Source organism: Tursiops truncatus, chromosome 7 (assembly GCF_011762595.2).
Source record: "Tursiops truncatus isolate mTurTru1 chromosome 7, mTurTru1.mat.Y, whole genome shotgun sequence".
In the NCBI taxonomy this organism is placed as follows: domain Eukaryota; kingdom Metazoa; phylum Chordata; class Mammalia; order Artiodactyla; family Delphinidae; genus Tursiops; species Tursiops truncatus.
This window is the reverse complement of record NC_047040.1, coordinates 18,685,876-18,706,554: the sequence shown is the minus strand read 5'-3', so window position 1 is coordinate 18,706,554 and position 20,679 is coordinate 18,685,876. Positions and strand designations below refer to the sequence as shown.

General features: G+C 55.5%; 1 protein-coding gene across 1 annotated transcript in view; it reads right to left on the bottom strand.

The window, feature by feature from the left end:
- Window positions 1-2,709: 2,709 nt before the first annotated feature.
- Window positions 2,710-20,679, bottom strand: part of CFAP65 (cilia and flagella associated protein 65) — a 43,104-nt gene continuing 25,134 nt past the window's right edge. The window contains 19 exon segments of the mRNA XM_073807885.1: window positions 2,710-2,864; window positions 2,979-3,116; window positions 3,802-4,191; window positions 4,730-4,858; window positions 5,313-5,515; window positions 5,753-5,797; window positions 7,898-8,005; window positions 8,198-8,311; window positions 8,498-8,641; window positions 9,792-9,950; window positions 10,058-10,249; window positions 12,658-12,768; window positions 12,916-12,982; window positions 13,273-13,449; window positions 17,351-17,479; window positions 17,790-18,003; window positions 19,088-19,216; window positions 19,669-19,819; window positions 20,004-20,162. Of these exon segments, the coding sequence (XP_073663986.1) occupies window positions 2,732-2,864; window positions 2,979-3,116; window positions 3,802-4,191; window positions 4,730-4,858; window positions 5,313-5,515; window positions 5,753-5,797; window positions 7,898-8,005; window positions 8,198-8,311; window positions 8,498-8,641; window positions 9,792-9,950; window positions 10,058-10,249; window positions 12,658-12,768; window positions 12,916-12,982; window positions 13,273-13,449; window positions 17,351-17,479; window positions 17,790-18,003; window positions 19,088-19,216; window positions 19,669-19,819; window positions 20,004-20,162 (2,892 nt within the window). The 3' untranslated portion in view covers window positions 2,710-2,731.

Sequence of the window (20,679 nt, the reverse complement as noted above, 5' to 3'; positions counted from 1 at the left end):
CCCTCTCCCCAGACCTGCCTGGGATCTGTCAGAGCCATCTCATCCCCTCCCCCTCCCTCTCTCTGTGCCAAGGACTCAGCAGATCCTGTGGAGCCTGCGGGTAGTTGGGTGAGGGGTGGCAGTGGAGTGGGGGGAAAGTGGAGGGGGAAAGCCAGCACCCCCAGGAACATCCAAATTGGAGTCAGAAGGGACCAGTGACTCCTGACCCTCATTCCCATCTCCCTGGGGACTGCCTTGGCCTGGGTGTGTGGGGTACAGTCCCTCCCCATAAAGCTTCCTCACCCTTAGGGGAAACTGGGCTCCTTACTGCTGTCCAAGGAGCCTTCCTTCCACCCCTGACCTACAACTGGCCCTTCCCTCCGGGGCTGGCTCAGCATCACCGTCAGTTTTGGGAGGCGGAATGGAGTACACCTGGAATCACAGGGCAGAGGCTCGACTGGGAGCTCAGACTGACCCCAGGCCTCAGTTCTAGGCTCTCCAAGCAGGAGGCCAGGGGTCTACGGCAATCTTCATCCTCCTCCCCCGTGTCAGATCTTAACACTTTGAGTCACTGAAAACGCGCGTGGTCTGTCCTAGGTTTGGGTTGTGGCTAATGACCCATGGACTCCCACCTAATCTGAGGGCCACGCAGACCTACCCCACCTCCAGCTGACGGAAACAAGAGGCCTCGGGATTATGAAGTTTGGTAAAGGCAGTGAGCTGCAGTGCCTGGGAACCCCATCAGGCAAGGGCTACCGGACCCCCTGTTTGTCCTTTTCGATCAGTCTGTCTGTCTTGAACATGGGAAGACTGAAGGATGGGTCAAGGAGATGGCAGGGAGTGAACCCTCAGGATGTCAGCACCAAAGATATGTGGAGGAGCTGGACTTGATCCACTGTGATTCTAGCTCCCCCCCCCCAGATTTCCCACACCTCATAGCTGCTGTTCCAACCCCTTGAGAGCCTCAAACTCCCCAGGTCAGGGGCCTCAAAAGCATTGCTAAAAGCCCAGAAACTAGGATATGGGGAGTGGTGGGACCCACGCGGGAGGCCAGACCAACCCCCCTCATTGCACAAATGGGGGATGGGGGTTGGAGGAAAGCCCGAGGAGAGGCCATGAAATGACTTGCCCAAGGCCACAGAAGTCGCTGGGACAGAGCCGGACTAGAAGGCGGGTTTTCACCTCCGGAAGGGCTCCTGACCAGGCCCACAGCCCCCCATGCCACCCGGTGGAGCCTGCTCCGCCGGCCCGTATTATCCGGAATCGAGCCGGGCAGCCCAGGAGTTGCGGGCAGGACCAGGCAGTGCGGGCGGGGCCGGATGGGAGCCGGATCTCCCCGGGGAGCGGCGCACAGCCTCTCCGACCCTTATGGCGGCGGCGGCGGCGACAGGTGCTTGCGTGGCGATCGGGCCGGGCCCCCGGGCGGGTGCTGAGAGGCCGCCCCTGCCTCACGCGAGCCGAACGAACAAAACGCTCAGGTCCGGTTTGTGCGAGGGGCTCGTCGCGGGGCGGGAGCGGAGGGCCCGGGGCCAGGCTGTGGCCCTCGGTGGTCTCCTGGTCCTGGTCTTCGGCGAGCGCAGTGCGGCACAGCACTCCGCTAGCTGCCGCCCTCCCCTGCGCGCGTCTGCGGCTGACACGTCGGCGGCCGCAGTGGCCACTACAGGTGCGCACCTGGCCCGCCCCTCCCTTCCTGGCCACCCTCCACCCGGCCGGGCCCTGCCTGGCTTGGTCCCCAGCGCACGCCCCGGAGCTTGTGCCGGAGCCCCGGCTCAGCGCGCTTTATACGGCCTACTGAGTCCCCGCCCCTAGACACACACACACACACACACACACACACACACACACACGCTCACGCACACACACACTCACACCTGTCCGGGCGCCCGTTTGCTCGAGGCAAATATTGACTCAGAGGAGGCGGAGCGCCCCTCTCCCCGCCCCCGCCTAGGCTTTGGGGCCGGAGCTCCTCCGAGGCCTTGGCGGTGGCGGTGGAGGGGGGGGTGTCGGGGACCTGGGCGCCTCTGGAACAACACCAGATGTCACTTTTCCATCCACCTGCCTCGGGGAGGGGGGGGTGGAGCCGAGGACAGAGGCTGCCAGGCGGAGGTTAGGGGGAACCGGAGGTGGGTATCCTAGGGAAAGTGGGACATCCCCTGGTCTGGGGATTCAGATTCACGATGAGAGTCTTTTAGTAGGGTCTGTGGCCCGCTGTCTAGCGATGATCTTCACCCGCACCCCAGCGTCTAGTTCTTGGCCCTCCGCGAAGTGCCTCGATTTCCCAACCTCAGCAGAGTCCCGGGAGTCCGGCAGATGCTGAGAAAAAGCTAGAGGTGGAAGGGCCGAGCCTCAGAGCAAGCGCGGCGGGGAAAGGGTAGGGGTGGCAACCTTGCTCCGCGGCCACCTGCTGCGCAGACCAGGCCTGGCGCTCGGCTCCTGTCCACCCGGCTCTGCTGGGTCAAAGGCCAGCCAGGCCCCGCCCGAAGCGCCCTCCACTGGTCAGACCAGGTCCAGCGCCTGGCAGCGAGCAGCGAGAACTCTTGCCCAGCTGCCGAGCGGAGTGGAGAGGCGCAACCTCCCAGCCCCTAAGTCTCCAAGGAGTCGAGGCGGTCCACCTTGGCCGCTTCCACCATCTGTCCCTCTGAGACCGCGCGCGCGAGTTCTTGTCGCGTCGGGGAAATAAAGTTAAGGCAGATATAGAAATAAAGCTATAGATGCTTTACTGGGGGGTGATGGAGAGGGGGGCGGGAGGAACCTAGAGCTGCAAGTCGGAGGGGGTGGGCGCTGGCGTCTGCAAACAGTTGGTGGGGGGCGGCTCAGTCGAACCGGGCATCTCCGCTTGCTGCGGCCCCGGGGACGCCGCCGGCAGCGAGTCGGGAGTCAGAATCCTGGATGACAGAAAGCTCCAGGTAGGGGGGGTCGGGGAGAGGCTTCCCGCCGAGCCTGCCCGTCCCTGCAGCCCCTCGCGCCCCTCCAGCGGCCGCTGGCCCGGGCCCCCCCACCTGGGAACGCTGAGCGGCGGCAGGGCGATGACGCGTGGCCGCGAAGTGAGCACCACCTCCCCGCGGCTCGCCTCCACCAGGATGTTCTGGATCATGTTCTCCAGCAGCGCCTCCTGCAGGCTAACGAAAGCCGGGAGCCTACGGGGCGGGAGGCGGGGGCGCCGGGGTCAGCGCCGCCACCGACCGCGCTCTGGTTCTCCGCTGGCCTCCTCTGTGCTGTATCGTTTGCCGCGTGCTCTACGTGGATTCTCATTTTAACTCCCCGCCCTCCCAACACTATGAGGCGTCCTTGTTCCAATTTTACAGACGTTCAAACTACGGCTTAAACAGACCAAGTTGCCAAACGTCACGCTGCTGGTACACGTGGTGGGATTCGAACCCAGGGAATCGGAGTCCCCATCCCAGGGCCAGGGTTGGGGAAAGGCATCGAACGATGAGACGGTGCAGAAGGGACTCCTGGGGAATCCCACCACGGACAGAAAACCCCAGAGCAGCCCCAGGGAAAGGCGGTGCAAGAAGAGGTGGTACTTTTCTCCTGGCTCTAAAAACTCATTTAAGAGACTTTGACGGCTATAATCACCCTCCTGGAAGTGGTGTGATGGTAAACGTTAATAGTCTGCTCTTGGAGAAGAAAATTAAAGCTTGGATCGCCATTTCGTAAATACTCCCACTGAGGCCTTAAGCGTCCAACAGTGATGTCAATGAACACTGAGTTGGAAAGAGAAGCTCACACAGGTAGAGCCCCAGCACACCATTGCCTCCTAGGATCCTTCTGCACTTGACCCCGCCCCCCCCCAACCCTCACCGTGGTCTGGCTGCTTACCGGCTGATGGCCTCCTTCTCATCCTGCTCTTGCTTCTCCTTCAGTGAGACCTTCAGCTGTTGCTGCCACTGCCATTTCAGGGACTCCTGGGACGTGGGCTGCAGCGTGGGCTTCGTCTCCGTCCAGGGCAACTTCTCTTCCTCCTCCTCCAGCTCCTCCTCTCCCCCCTCTTCCTTCTTCCTCAGCCTCCGTTTGTCTTCCGCCTCCTCTTTGTCTTTGCTGACCTCAGAGCTGCTGGAGGACTGAGACGTGGCTGGAGCTAAGTGCGGGCTGCCGTTCTGGGCCGTGAACCTTGCCGACTGCTCATTCCAGAACTGGCAGAAGTAAGGCATTTGCTCCACCAGGTTTCGGTCCACAGCCTCATGGAAGATCTTGTCCTCCAGCAGACCCCTGGGTGGCAGGGAGGAGGAGAAGGTCCTCACTGAGAGGCCTTGCAGCCCCCTGTGGGGGGCTCTGGCTTCAGGGGTTCCCCAAGCGGTGGTTCTTGGCTACTGTGTCCACAAACAGTGCTAGGTGCGGGGAGGGGAGCCCCTGATCGGTTGCTCCCTCCCATTCCTTCTTTAGATAAAGGCATCTCTGGGCCCCGTGGATTCTTAAAGGTGAAAATTATATGGTAGAGGAAGAGCCAGGATGTCAGAGTTACACAGATGAGGCCCGGAGCCCTGGAGAGACAGTGAACTGGCTCCAGACCGCATCTACCAGCCACGACAAGGCAGAACTCGGGACCCAGCCCTGAGGATCCCTCCAGCCAGCTCCGTTAGAGCTGTACCATCCTCACGGGCCTGGGACCACCAGTGGAAGGATCTTGTGAGGAAGTTCTATCTTTCAGGAAAGGAAGGGCTGGGATTTCAGGGGATTTGGGTGGACCCAGAATTGACGAATGAACTAGGGAGATGGAGGGGTGAGCGTTTAGGGGGTGGGTGGTCACCTGATGATGGTGGTGAGACAGTCAGTCAGGAGCTGCTTCTCCTGCTTGGAGACAGGGGCCCACTTGTCCGTGGATACTTCCTCACCAGCCTCCGACTCCTCCCTGGGGTACTTCCTCTTTGGCAGCTCCCTGGGGCAGGCCGTGGCATTCTGAGTGGCCTGGGCAAGCCACCACGCTGGGGTTGGGGGCATGAGCAGTGATGGTGGCTGCCCAGTCATGAGGACATAGGTGAGTTTGGGGCAGCCCCCAGCCTTAACCCAACATAGTGCTGCTGCATTTGGGGAACCAAGCCCGACTCTCAGAGTCAGCACAGGACCTGGAGAGGCTCCAAGTTGGAAAGGGAAGGAAGGAGGGGAGGCAGGGAGGCCTAAGTGGGTTCCCCAGGGGCTCTGGCTCTTTGCCCCCTCCTCATAAGGGCCTAACAGTAATGGGGGCATTCTGGGCCCAGCAGTGCCCCAGAAGTCCCAGTGATACTGCATGTGCTTCAAGCCCTCAGCAAGGGTTAGGTCTGGGCAGTCCTGTTCTAGAGCGGGAGGGTGGCAGAGAGCAGAGCAAGCAGACCCCTCCCTCCCTGAGAGTTCACCGGTGCAAGAAGTGGCGGGGAAAGTCAGAGAAGAAGTTGGCCAGGAAGTAGTCGGTGGCATGGGCGCGGGCAGTGAGGCCTAAGCTGAGCGTCCCTGGCGAGGGCGGCTGGGGGCATGGCCAGCGTGTCTCCTCCTTTGCGATCTTAAGGCTCCAGCTGGTTGGGCAGTTGAGACACCATTGGTTCTTGATGGGGGGCAGCGTCTTTGGGAAAGGGGAGGCATGGATGACAGGGGCTTAGGGACTGCACTCCCATCACTGATGGGTCCCTAGCCCCCCAACCAGGTCTTTTGTGACACCCCTGGCATTTCATCTGCACCCATTGGCACTTTCATCCCTCCCTTCCAGGAGACTAGACCAGAGGTTGGACGTCTCTCTGGAGAGGAAGCAAGGATCCTCTCAAGTTATCCCAAGGAGACAGGCCTGGGCTTACGTCCTCACCCTGTACTTGCTCACAGGTTCACAAGCTGTACAACACGCCCTTCTCTGTGGAAGCAAAGAGACCCCCTGCTTAGGACGCAAGAGGCCTAGAGGGACTCCCCTCTTCCTCCCCTTCCTGCTGACCCACGTAGGGCCTGAAATCAATGTCAGCACCTGCTGCCCCCTTGGTTCTGCCCAACTCCCAGCCACACCCTCTTCCAGAACCTTCCCTAGGGAAGTGCTGCCTGCGGACTTGGAAAATCTGGTTACCTAACTAAAGGAAAGAAATGGAGATGTCACCAAACAATGCAGGCTGCCCCAAGGGTACTTGTCTGGTGCCCTGGAGCTTAGTGGTTTGGCTTGATAAGGAAACAGCCTTCCTTATTAAGCCTTAATTCAGGAATCCCTTCTCCCATAGCCCTCAAGACATGATTTGCCTTCACAGTTGGGCCAGAGGTTCAGAGGGGAGTAGTGTCTCCCTGGGGGTTCAGTGTGGAGTACACAGGGGTGATCGAGGTGCAAGAATGCAACCGTGGGGACTTCCCTGCTGGCGCAGTGGTCAAGAATACACCTGCCAATACAAGGGTCACGGGTTTGAGCTCTGGTCGGGGAAGATGCCACGTGCCAGAGAGCAACTAAGCCCGTGCACCACAACTACTGAGCCTGTGCGCCACAGCTACTGAGGCCCGCGTGCCTAGAGCCCGTGCTCCGCAACAAGAGAAGCCACTGCAATAAGAAGCAACACAACGAAGAGTAGACCCTGCTCACTGCAACTAGAGAAAGCCCGTGTGTAGCAATGAAGACCCAATGCAGACAAAAAAAAAAAAAAAAAAAAAAAATAATGCAACCGTGGGGAGGAGGATCCAAGGCGGATACTTCGTATCATTTATGATCAGTCTCCCCTGCATAAAGAGTAATAGCCCATGTTTAGTGAGTGCTTACTGGGTGCCAGGCACTGTTGTAGGCACTTTACATGCATTAACTCATTTAATCCTTGCAGCAGTGCCACAAAGCAGATAACAATTTATTCACATTTTAAAATATTTTGGGGCTTCCATGGTGGTGCAGTGGTTAAGAATCTGTCTGCCAATGAAGGGGACACGGGTTTGAGCCCTGGTCTGGGAAGGTCCCACATGCCACATAGCAACTAAGCCCGTGTGCCACAGCTACTGAGCTTGCGCTCTAGAGCCTGTGAACCACAACTACTGAGCCCGCGTGCCACAACTACTGAAGCCCTCGCGCCTAAAGCCGGTGCTCCGCAACAAGAGAAGACACCGCAATGGGAAGCCCACGCACTGCAATGAAGAGTAGCCCCCGCTCGCCGCAACTAGAGAAAGCCCGCACGCAGCAATGAAAACCCAATGCAGCCAAAAATAAATAAATAAAATAAATTTTAAAAAGAATAAAATAAAATATTTTAACAACTTTTCTTTTTAACCTTTTTTTTTTTTTTTTTTGGCCATGCTGCACAGCTTGTGGGATCTCAGTTCCCTGACCAGGGATTCAACCCGGGTCATGGCAGTGGAAGCCCGGAATCCTAACCACTGGCCACCAGGGAACTCGCTTTTTAACCTTCTTAATATGGAAAATTTCAAAAGTATTCAAAACTGGAGAAAGTGCTACAAAGAATCTTCCATTACCCCCCACCCAGCTTGAACAATTAGAAGTTCATGGCCAATTTTGTCTCATCTATACCCCATCTCTGGATTATCTTGAAGCCAGTCTCAGATGTCATATTACCCCCCATTATACAGTTGAGGGAACTAAGAGGTTAAATAACTTGACTAAGATCACAGAGCTAGAAATCATCAAAGTCAGGAAACAAACCCGGGCAATTTGTTTCCAGAGCCTGTACCTGAAACCACTACGCCACACTCTCTTCCATCAGAAGGTGAGCTCTGCCTGGTTTCCCCTGGGTCCCCAGTGCCCAGCACTGGGTGGGTATTCATTAAATACAGGCTACAGGAAGCAGGGAATGGTCAGCCAGCTTTCAGTATCCAGAGAGTCTCTGGGGGATGTGCTATGCTTAGCCTAATGAAAGAAATCTAATCTCTTAAGTCAGGCTGACCAGTTTTTTAGGACCACCTCGGATCACCACCTCTGTCCCCTCTGGCAAGGCCAATCGGAAAGCTCTGTGGTGTTCAAAGCCCACCCTGCCCTCATCACCTTTGCTTTCCTATCTGTGATGGTGAACTCCACTTCCTGCCGCACCTTCTCATCCTCCCACTCCTGCAGTTCCTTACGGTACTGCGTCAGGAGTTTCTGCCGGTACACCTGTGGCTCAGGACAAGGAGAGAGAAGACCAAGGTCTGGAGGGCCTTGGCCTGGGCCAGTTCTGTGGGCCCCCCACTCTTCCAGAGGTTGGCCTTTGCCTCTCTCTAGGGGTCTGGGGATCTCACAGACCACCCCACACCTCAAGACTGGGAGCTGTGCACCATCCCAGCTTCTCGCTAAGGCTGATCCTACCTTGCATACCAGGTCCATGCTATAGAAGCTGGCATGCACTGAGGCCTTCAGGGTCACCACAAACGGGATTGTCTCTTCAGGAGCCACCTCTCCTCTCATAGGACTCACAGACACCTGTTTATTTTGGGAAGGAGTCTCTGGACCTTCACAGGGATTGTATGGGACAAGACGGGATAGGGGGTGGGATGGGGTGGGGTGGGATGGGGTGGGATGGGATGGAGTGGAACGGGGTGGGATGGGATGGGATGAGTCTAGAGCCCCTCTGGAGGTTCTCATTCTGCAAACACAGGGAACTCTCACCTCCCCAAAGTCTAGAGCCTTCCGCTGCCAGACAAAGACAATTGTCTCATCCTTGGAGATGTTGTTGAGGAACAGCAGGCGGCTGCACTTGCTCTGCACAGGAATGTTTCCCAGGGAGATATGTGATTGGGACAGGAAGACGTTCTGTTGGTGGAGACAACACAACAGCAACTTTGGGAGGTGAAGAAGTACTAAGCATAGCAACCACTACCAGTCACTGAGTGCTTTCAACAGGCCAGGTACCACTGTAGGCAACTGACATGCATTTGATCCTCACAGTGGCCCAATATATAGGCCACTACTATATATAGGTACTACTAATCATCTTCACTTTATAGATGTGCTGCTAAGGTTCAGAGAGCATAAATAATTTTCCAGAGGTCTCTCACAGGCACAGCTGGGATAAACCCTGACAGTCTCACTCTAAAGCCTATGATTTTGACCATTACAATAGGCTTGGAAGGGCTGAGAAATCAGAATTCGCTTAGAGAAGGCAGAAGTAGAGCCGACAAAATTCGTCTCTGAAGGATGGTTGTAAATTAGTAGGTGATCAGCTGTTGGCACCTTCACTGCGCACACAGCAGGCGCTGTGTTGTAGGGGTGTCTGGAAAGATTGAGGCCATGGAAGGGGCACTTTCTCTCTGTCTAGACCCTGAGGGCCTCCAGAGCTGAGACTTTGTCTGGCTCTTCTCTGTGACCCCACAGTACTCATCCTTCGGTAAGAGTCCAAAGAGGGTAGGAGTGGAAGAGTGGACAGGCAAATGCATTGGTGGATAGTAACTGGATGAGTGCACGGAGAGATACGTGGATGAATAAACAGGCATGTGGACCAGTGGGGAAATGGATGGATGCGTCATACCTCCCAACAGTGAGGAGTGTGTGAACTAAAGGTAGTATTACTGACCCTAGATATTTCAGCAAAATCCATCTACATCCAGGGGAGAGACTGTTCTATATGAAGATAATATCTCAGTGCCCTAGACTGGCAGAGCTTCTTTTTTCTCCTTTCAATACCTCCATCCCAATGCCCAGAGGCAAGGGCGGGTGGAGGGCCCTGCAGCAGGTGGAGTGCTGGAGCAGGAACACCTGTGGGCACTAGGTGGCAGGGTAAGCCTCTCATGGAGCTGGGGCTGCCTCCTAAACCTGGAGGAGGGCTGGGTCCAGGTTCACCTCTGTATCGCTCCCTTCTCAACTCCGTCTCTTCTTTCGCAGCCTCCCCACCCCTCCGCAGTGGACACCCTGGACCCTCAGTCTCCTCCTAGGCCTCAGGCCTTCCCAGATCCCTTCCCCCTACCTGTCCAGGAACCATCAGCCTCGAGTGGATGGAGCTGTTGTCCCATGAGGAGATGTTGTGGAATGGGGCTGTGTCGCCCATGATGTTAGGGTCATAGCCCACTCCCTGGAAGCGGATGATGGCTGAGTTCCATCCCAGGATGTGTATGGGCACATCCACCTGGGAAGTTAGGAAGGTGGGGGAAGGCACTGGTCAGAGCAAGGCCCGCTGGGGAGGCCACCTCCAACCCCCGCCCCAAGCCCGTGTTAGCCCAGGCTGCTGCTCACCATGTAGGTCTTGGCCTCAATAGGTGAGAAGATCCAGAAGACGAGAGCAGTTGTACCTGGCTGGATCTCCCCTCTGGGGTTGAGGCAGCAGAAGATGGGGTGATCAAAATTTTTTTCCTGAACCTGCGACAGGATGCTGGTCTGGATCTCATATGTCACGGGCACCGAGCCACCATTATACAGCTCATAAATCTGCAGGGGGAAGGAACAGGGAAATCTCCACACCAGCTCTGGGCTGCAATGCAGAGAGCCTGGGATTCTGTGTCCACTGTAGGAGGGCAGGCTGATCCCTGTGACGTCACCCTTACAGTCCCAGAGCTCCCTTAAATACCTCTGATTTCCCGTATGGCTTGATCACCCAAGAAGTATATAACTGTATTTTCAACCTGTGACATTTTAGTATAATCTGTAATTCTTATTTTATTTGCTCTCAACTTACCTTATTTTATTTTATTTACCTCAACTTATTTTATTTACCTTACCTTATTTTATTTACCTCAACTTAAGGGGACACTAACGCTTGTGTCCCTAGTGTTGGAATTTAGGGGAATGTCCATGCGTACACCATCCAGACCCTTCATCGTTTTCTAAGCTCTCATTCTAATTACCTGTGAGGCAGCCACTCCATGTCTGCCATTAGAGGTCGTTGTGCTTACAGGCAGATAAGGGAGCAGAAGGAAGATATGAGGTCCCCCAAGACTAACTCCACAGTTGGGGAATCACAGAACGGCCTGCCTGAAACCAGAGATCTTCTGGTCCAAGCCTCCATGTTAGAGATGAGAAAACGGAAGACAGTGAGAATAAAGAGTTTGTCTGGATTTAGGTCCAGCCCCTCATCTTTCTCAGCACCCACCCCTGAACGTGCTGATGCTCTTTCTCTAGCTTGGACCACCCTCTGAGCTTCAGACCTGGTATCCAACTACCACTAAACAACTCCTCCTGGTTGTCTCATAGGCCTCTTAAATTCAGCCAAAACCCAACTCTTCACTCTAAAACCTATTCCTCCCCCCGGTGTATCTTGTTTCAGCAAATGGCACTACATACTTCCAGTGGCTCAAACTAGGAATCCAATACATTTTTCATCCATCCCTTTCTCTTACTTCCCAGATCCAATCCCCAGCAAGTCCCAGGGATTCTGTCTTCAAAATGTAAATTAAATCTGTTCACTTCTCTCTGTTTCCTCTGCCCTCTTGCAGGTCCAGGCCACCATCTGTCATCATCTTATGAACGAAAAAGGCAGCTTGGCTGCAGTTGTGGAGTTTGGCTGGAGGTACAACTGGGTCTTCTCCAGACCTGGGGGCCTTTTCCATTGTCTATGTTCAGGGCCATGGGGGAGTGGTCTGATCTCTCTGGAAAGCTTTCCAGGAGGCATGTGAGTCTTTGCCTTCTCTTTTGAGGGTCTGGGTTTCTGGGTGGGGCTTCTGGGAAGCCAGTGGCGTAAAGGGTGGTGTAAGGCAGTGGGCAGAGCTCGGGACTATGAGATCCCCTCTCAGGTCTAGGAAGCCCATTCCTGTGCCTCTCGGCTAAGGGGCTAGAGGCCCCTGCCCAGAAACACAAGGGCTTCTCAATTGTTAGAAATTTCAGAGTGATGAAGTGTTTGTGAAAATACTATATCCTCTCTTGGAGATTTCCAATGTACATTTTCAGAACAAAGGAAACTGATTCCCTCCAATTAATAAATAAAATTCTATAGCTTTGAGGATTTACATTCTAGCTTTTCATGCTCCGGACAGATGCCCTTTTTGGGGGCAGTGATTTTCAAACTGTGACTGAGACCCATTAGTAAGCAGGTCAGGAAACCAATTTATCAGGTCATGTCCAGCATTTAAAAAATGGAACAGGGCTTCCCTGGTGGTGCAGTGGTTAAGAACACACCTGCCAATGCAGGGGACACGGGTTCGAGCCCTGGTCCGGGAAGATCCCACGTGCCACGGAGCAACTAAGCCCGTGCGCCACAACTACGGAGCCTGCGCTCTGGAGCCCGTGAGCCACAACTAATGAGCCCGCACACCACAACTACTGAAGCCCGTGCGCCTAGAGACCGTGCTCCGCAACAAGAGAAGCCACCGCAATGAGAAGCCCGCGCACCGCAACGAAGAGCAGCCCCCGCTCGCCGCAACTAGAAGGAAGCCCGCGCGCAGCAACGAAGACCCAACACAGCCAAAAATAAAAATAAGTAAAATAAAATAAATAAAACATTTAAAAAAATGGAACAGAATAAAATAAAAAAGAAAACATCAGAGTACTTAGCATGTAGTGGTGACGTATTGATTTGTTTTGTTTCAGTTGTATGTATGTATTGGGTTTTCCAAAATATATTAGTGTGGCTCATGGTCAAAGAAGTTTGAAAAACCCTGTGTTAGAGGAAGGAACTCCCTGCTTTTGCATGGGAATGAGGCCTGGCAAAAGGTTTAGAACCAGTGCCAAGAAGCTGAAGCCTCTCGCCTTGGGTCTCTCCCAGTTGCCCAGTCTTGGGGTTCAACCTGTCACCCCACCTCTTAGAGTGAGGGCAAGGTCCTTGTCATCCTGTCAAGGGCTGATACAGATACACAGAGATCAATACTGAAGCCTCCTGGTGACCAGGACAATGTACCACTGACCTGCCTTGGGGGCAGTGTGTCGCCGATGGGGACGGGGATGAACTGATGGCTGGTGGAGGTGAAGTGCACGTACTTCTGCTCCAGCTTCACTGTCACACCTATGAAATTTAGCTGGAAATAGAAAGCCTGTGAGTAGCATCCTTCCCTGGGAGGAACTGAAGTACCCAGCAGAGAGATCTGGACCCCATCTCTCTGGGGAGCACGGCTCCCTGTGCCTCTCTCTTGGTTTTCCAGGACAGGACCAGGGCTGGGCCTCACCAGGATCTCCCGGCCGTGGGACACCTTGAAGAGCACCGGGAGGCGATCAGTGCCAATGAACAGGTGGCTGGAAGGGAGGAGAGAGTCTGGGATGAGTTACTGAGCCCTGGTACGAGTGGAAGAACAAGCGGTCATGGCACACCTATGGCTTTGGGGCAGCTACGTGGAAACCCTTGAGCTGGGATGGGGCAAGAGGAAAATTAAACTTCCCCTGCAGGTGGGAAGGTGGGGCCTTCTCAGGGTGGTGGCCACTCAGGATACCCTGGAGTCACACAGTGCAAGGCCAGCGTCCTCCAGGAGTCGGGGGGAAGGGGGTCTCCAGGACTGGAAGTGCAGGGGGGGCGGTGGGGGCAGCACCTGTATCTGAACTCCACCATCTGCTCTTGCCCGGGACCCAGGCTCCCAGCCTTGGGGCTGACGGAGAATATGCAATTGTCCTGCACGCGTATTTGGTGCAGCTCAGTGCAGTCGAAGTCCACCTGCTCTGCCCACAGCTCCAGGTCGATCTGCTGGTCACTTGGGAAGAGGAAGGCCCTGGGAAAGGGGTGTAAAGCAGAAGGGGTGGAGCTTCTCAGTCAGAGCAGAGGCAGGAGCTCTGAGCCCCAGGCAGGACGGATGGAGGCCTTTTCTTCATCCCCCAGTAGGCAAGCTCTCCCATGCATGGCCGGGCAAATGCGGCAGTTGTGGATTCTCGTTTCTTAATGGCCCCCAAACCCAGGAACAGAAGCAGGGTCCTGGTGACTAAATGGAAAGCGGAGATTGGGGCTCGCATTGTGGGTGCCAGGGGTCAGGGTGCTGCTTGTATATGTGGGCCACTTTGAGCTGGGCACTGACCCTGGAGGGGTTTGTGTGACAAGCTGTTAGGAAGGGCCATTTGAGCCACCTAGAAGTGCCAGCAGCACCAACCAAGGGTCCCCAAGAGGGCTGGTAGTCTTGAATCCAAAGCAAGGCTGGGCATAGAATGAGTGCCCCTGTAATGCCTGGTGCTGTACTAAAGCAGATACTGCACTCTAAATGGTGACCAAATAAGTGACCAAGGGGTTCCAAGGTCACGATCTGAAAAGAAGATCCCTGCGCTCTCAGAGGGATGGCACGGAACTGTCCTCAAAACGGGCAGAGGTTATGAAGAGGCAACGGCCAGGAGGGGGAAGGAAAACAGCCAACACATCTGAAAAGGCTCAAGGGGAGTCGGGAGATGCAAATCAAAACTCCCTTGAATCAATCTTAAATATTTTCACATCTGAATCGTGACAAATAGTTACATCCAATGCTGGTAAGTTTAGAAACAATGACATCTTCGAACATAGGCATGGAGAGAAGAAATTGCTACCACCTTTTGTTGTAGGAATTATGACAGCATCTTTTAGAATAAAAAGTGCATAGAATAAAAAATGCCCTTTGACTCAGAAATTCTATTCGGGGGAACGTAAGTATGCAGGCAGGCAGGCAGGCACGCACGCACACACACACACAGACACACGTACTCACACAAGGATGTTGATTACAACTTTGTTAGTGATGGCAACAAATATTAAAAAGCACCGGGAGCAACTAATGTCATCTAATAAAGGAGTGGTTTTAAAACATAAGGGCCATTCATATTACAGAATACTATGCAACTATTAAAAAGAATGAGTTAGAGCTATACGTCTTGATCTTTATTGATCTATAGGGAATGTTATTGACATAATGCTGAGTGAAAAGGTTATTGCTATAACGCTGAGCAGAGAGTAATACGTGTAACATCATGCCATTATGGTAAAAGAAATGAAAGGGTAGCTGCGTCCCTGTGTCTGTGCCTTGTACCAGTGCTGAGAGTGGAAGCTCATGCCAAACCCTCCAGGGCAGACTAGAGAGGGAGCTGGGGTGTTTCTTACTTTTCTTCCATCACCCTTGTATTGTTTGACTTGCTACAGGCGAATAAACTGTTTGGTCATTTTATTTGCGGGATATTGATCAGCGGCAAAACTGGTGATCATGATACTTCGGGGATGTCTGGATGGTTTCCCTCTTGGCCCTCATCCAGTCTCCCTCCAAATGATTGCAGTCCCCTTTTTCCTGCCAGTCCTCTGGTGTGGGCCCCCATCTTGGGACTGTGGAAGCCTGCCAACCTGTCCCCCTGCCTCAAGCCACGAATCCTTCTCAGAAGGAGAAGGAGTCCAAGGCCCTGCCCGTCCCCCTATCAATGTTGCAGCCACTCTGTGGCCTCTTCTCTTACCCATGCCCGCGCTACACCCTCCATCTGGGAGGCTCTTCGCAGCCTCTCTTGCCTCCGCTCCCTGGGTTGCAGGTCTAGCTTGGCTGTAGCTTTCTCCAGGAAGCCTTTCTCATGTGCCCACCCCCACCTACCACTTCCAAAACAGAGGCAAGTGGCTGCACAAGCCTCTGTCACAGCACTTGTCACCCTGCACCGAAAGGCCGGTCCGCCCCACCTGGAGGGCAGGGCCTGGGCTCATCTGCATTGCTATTCTGAGCTCTGGGCCTGGAGACTACACCTGGGAAGCCCCAGTCAACATTTAGCCAATGACTTAATGAATGAGTGAGGGAACAGATGATGTTAACCCGTATATCTGATGCCTGTGAGGGATCACCCCTTAAATGCACGGCAGCTTTTCTGTCCTGCCTGCTGCTGCCCGCAGGCCAAGTCCACACTCCCTATTTCTTACTGGTCTTGGCAGGAATAAAACCTTCAGTCTGTTCCTTACGAGTTTAGCAGAGACCCGGCTAGAATTTTCAAAAATAGCCTTCTAAGAAATTGAAAGGAAACACAACAACACAGAAAGCCTAGGAGAGTCAAGCCTTCCAAGGAAGGTTCCCTGCGTTTGGAATCCGGGAACGAGCACGGACTGCCTTCCTGAACCTCCAATGATGTCCCAATGGACGGCCCAGTTCGGTGGGCACTCTGCCCGGCTTTCCTCCCGCCCCAGTTTCCAACAACCTGGACCCTCTCCATAGAGAGTGTGAGCTGGCTTGCTCCTACACAAATACACACGCACGCACAGTCCACCAAAGTACCCTGCTCCACACCAGGACACAGGCCAGCGCCGCTTTTCCTGCCCCCACTCCTGAGCCCTGCAGGGGCCTGGCTCCCAGCCACTCAAACAACCCCGGGAATGGCAGATCCAGAGCTCCAGGCGGGCCCTGGGCCTCCCCCACCAGCCTGCCAAGCTTCCCAGTCACTCAGGGCCAGGAGCCCTGAGTTACGCACAGTCCCGGCCCTTCTCAGACAGAAGCCGCCTAATAAATCAGCTCCCCCGGCATCCTCCACCACCGGGAGGGGCAGGACGACCCGGAGAGTACAGGGTGGCCACTGCACCCCGGATGATGCAGCCCCCCACCAGCCTCACCCACGCGCACCCCATGCCTCGGCTCAGGCAGGAAGGTTCCTGAGATCACAGATGGCCACCCCCTGCATATGTTCACCCTTATCCACTCACTGCCATGCCCAGGCTGGGCCCCTGGCTCTCTCCCCCAAGCCTGACCCAGACGGGGACACTTCTTTCTCACCTCCATCTAGCCAAGCAAAGTTGGAAGTCATCAGAAGGAAGTTTACTAGGAAATCGAGGCGCGTGGCAGAGGAAGGGAGGGAAAAAAAGAAATGGCGATGGCATGGAAACAGGATGCTTACTGGGCACCAGCTTGGGGCCCCAGTGGGAGGAAAACCAAGCACAGGAAGGGCCCAGCTTGGCGGGCTCAGGTCTCCAGGCCTGGGCCCCCTGTGATTGGGGAAGTGCAGCCTGCCCCATGGCCAGCCTCGACCCTTCCTGCAGCTCACTGGCTTTGCTTAGCCCTGTCATCTCCCTGACAACGGCGCTGTGGCAGCAGAGCACTGTCCTTCCCTGCCAGAGACCCTCAACTCGCCCCTGTGCAGGCCTGGCCCCCATTGGCCTGGGGCTCTGTCGGGGCTGCCCCAGCGCCTAGCACAATGCCTGGGACGCAGGAGCACCTCGCAGCTTCTTGCTGACTAACCAGTGTAGGCGGGGATTCTGGAGTTGGACAAATCTGGGCTTGAACTTGGCTCTGCCTCTAATGGCTGAATGCTCTTGGTTGAGTCCTTAGCCTCCCATCTGTGAAAGAGGCAGCAGAGGGGGATTTTTTTCACAGGGTCGGTGTGAGGCTTGGAGGAGAAGAGGCTCATAAAGGCCAGCGGCTAGCATGCAGCAGATGCGTGACGGTTACTTCTCATTTCTTAAGCTCTGAAGATGAGCCTGCCAGTCTCCATAGGGTGATTTGACCATTTCTGAGCCTGTGGACCCGACTCAGCCAGTGACAGGTCTGGTGTCCTGCTGGGCAACCCTAGTCCCACCCTGGCCTCTACATCCTTCAGTGGGGGCGGGGGGCACACTTCACAGACACCAGGCATCCAGGGCTACCACCAGCAAGAGAAGGCCTCCAAGGCCCTGTCCCCCGGGCCCCCCGGGCCCCCACACTGTACCAGTCCAGGGGCACCACTCCACCGTTCTTCAGAGCCAGGAACACCACAGAGGGTGGGGCATCTATTGGTGCTGCCCCAAAATTGAAGTTGAGCTTCAGAGGGGTGAAGACAGAGGGGATCTGGCTGGTGCTGTGTGGAGCAGAGAAATGGTCTCAGAAACAGGGCTGCGGACAGGATGGGGCCCTTCCAGGGGTGGCTGGCTTGGCACCCATCTCCCCATAGGTGGGAATTGGAGAATCTGGGACTCAGGGGCAGGGGTGGGTCAGCACTTTAGACCTCAAGCCCATCCCTGCCTTCTCCATGCTCCTCCGGGGATGGGCAGGAATTGGGGAGGAGATAGGGACCCCCTTCTTGGACAGGGCCTGGGGCTGAGGGCATGGACGGAAAGCTCCAAGAACATCCCCAGACAGGCCCTGCCTCTCCCCCAGGCCCACCTCACCTGTGCCGGGTGGGCGCTTGGTAGGTGAGTTCCCAGGGGGTGGGGTCGCGCTCCAAGTAACTGTTGAGCAGGTCTAGGGAGAAGAGGCGCCACAGGTGCTTCCGGGTGATGCCCTCGGCGCTGCCCATGGAGCAGATATCCAGGATGGAGAGTAGGGGGTACACGGCCATCAGGGACACGCGACACAGCTCCTGCTTCTCCCCAACCTTGTTATCTGGGGGAAAGCGGTGCGAGAGAGAGGGGTGGGCTCACCTCCCAGCTCCCCTGGGGCGGGGCGTACAGGCTGAGGATGCAGGGGTCCCGGGAAACCTGTCCTAGGACCCTTGCCAGGAGCAGACTCTGGGATGCTTCCAACAATAGCCAAACTTTATCTGATACTTTCTATGGACCAGGCACTGTCCTAAGAGCTGTGCAAACACCACTGTGCACTGTTTTCAAACTATTGATTACACTTACTAATGGCTTTATTGAGATATAATCTATACGCCATAAAATTAACCCTTTTAACACATACAATTCAGTGATGTTTTTTGTATATTCAGAGTTGGGCAACCATCACCACAAATTTTAGAACGTTCTCAGTCTTTCCCAAAGAAACCCAGTACCAAGTAGCTGCCACTCTCCGTTCACCCCTGGCAACCACTAATCTACTTTCTGTCTCTGTAGATTTGCCTATTCTGGGTGTTTCACATAAATGGAATCATACAATGTGTAGCTTTTTGTGACTGGCTCCTTTCACTTGGCGTAATGTTTTCAAGGTTTGCCCGTGTGGTAACATGTACTTTATTTTTTTGCCTGTGCACCATTATTATCCCCATTTTAGAGATGTGGAAACTGAGGTATAGGGAGGTTAAACAAGTCGCTAAGATTACATGGCTAATAAGTGCTGAGGCCAGGATCCAATTCCAGGGAGTCCACACTCTTAGCCACTCTCCTGTGCTGGACTCTTATTAGGCAGCCCCGGGGCAGGATGGTAACAACCTCATTTTATGAAGGAGGAAACTGAGGCCCAGGGCAGCTGAGGATTTGCTTACGATCCCACAGTAAATCAGCACAGCGCCCAGCCCTTCACGTTGAGTCCTCCACAGCTCAGGCACACACAAACGGACACCCACACATACAGATGTGGTTGGTATGAGGCATATACACCAGACACCCAAAGGCACACCCTGGCACACTCACACCCACTCTGCCAGCTCTGTCTGAACCCTCGGCATCCTCCCACCCCAAGTCCTGCTCACACAGTCCTCCCCCTTTCCTCCCTGGTCCTGACTCTCCGTGCCAGATGGCCCAGGTACCTCTGTGGGAGAGGAGAGAGTAGTTGATGGTCCAGGAGTACTGGGAACGGTGTTTGGGACAGGCGGTCAGGCAGATGGTGTCCTGGGACCGGGGCGGCATGCTCCCCTCTGTGCGGTCCAGCTGCAGAGCTGTTCAGGAATGACCGGGTGGGGTCAAGGGCAGAGGAGGCCCTCAGTGCAACACAGGGAGGTCCAGCCTTTCCTCTTGCTCCACCCCAGATACTCTCCCCTGGACCAGCATTGCTCTGGTTAGAGAGCAGGCTCTGAGCCAGGAAATGGGGAGCAGAGCGCTTCCTCCAGATCAAGACAGTGTGAGGACGTGTCTTGGTGTCACTGGCATCTGCTAAGCACTTTGCGCCACCTAGCTGCCCGGTGAGGCAGGCTCCACCAGCAGCCCCATTTTACAGATGAGGGAGTTGCTCAGGGAGGACAATCACCCGGCAACGCCACACATCTAGGAAGTGGAGCACCATGTTTTAAGCCCTGCTCTGCCTGCTCCCGAGCCATGGTCTGGTTAACCAGTCTTAACCAGCGCCCCTCATTGCCTGCCTCCCAGCCCAGTCCCGCCCAGGCCTGAGTACCGAGGGGGCCGTTGCCGACAGCCTCAGGGCTGCACTGCTCCAGGAACAGGCGGTAATAGAGGGTGCAGTTGCCGTCATTCAGGAGCACCAGCATCCTGGTCTGCTCGCTGTTCACCAGCACGTTCCCAAAGTCCAGCTCCTTTTCCTTTGCCTGAGGGCCAGAGTCAGCCAGGCCGGGGTGGGGGGCTCCCCCAGGTCCACGGCCCCGTCTTTCCCAACCCTGGCCTCAGAGAATCCCCAAGGAAGGGCAGGTTCAGGCACCCTGAGGCCTTCCCTCCCGCAGGTGCTCTGGTCCCCCGCCCCCTCCCCTCCCCTCCCGGGGTCCTCCCACTCACGGAGAGGCTGCTGCGGAGGCCCATGCCCACCAGCCGGAGCAGGTAGTGGGTGGTGGCGGAGGGCTTGGTGTTTGGGGGCAGGCCAGCTTCCCAGACCCACATCCCCTCTCGGAACAGGTACTTGCTCTCCTCCAGAGGGCTGAAGGTCCACGTCAGCGTCTGGGGTCACAAAGATTAGCCCTGCATGGGAGTCTCTGGGAACCCCTGCCCAGGCTCTTGGACGTCTAAGGTCCCGCTGCAGGATATCAGGCTATGGTGACCCATCCTGAGTGTCTCCCCGTGCCAGGCACTTACACACATCTTGTGCTATGTTATCTCCCTTAGCCCCTCGATCCCTTAGCCCCACGAGGTAAGCGGTATTCTTCTAGTGCCTCATTGTCTGATGAGAAACTGGAGACTCAGAGAACTGGGGTAACTTGCCCAAGGTCACACAGCTGATGAGGGCGCTTGGCAGGAGCTGGGGTGTGAACTCTTGAGGCGGACTCCCAAGTCTGTGTGGTCTCTCGCCTTGCAGGTTGCTACCCCCGGCTTCTAACAGACACCGTGTGTTGGTGGTTCTTGCCTCAAGTTGGGCCTCCCCAACTAAGAGGCCCTAGACCAGGGATGGGAGGCTGCTAGTTTGGGCCTCACCCATGCCCCCCCCAGGGACCCGCCACTTTGACGTCCGCGAACCCTC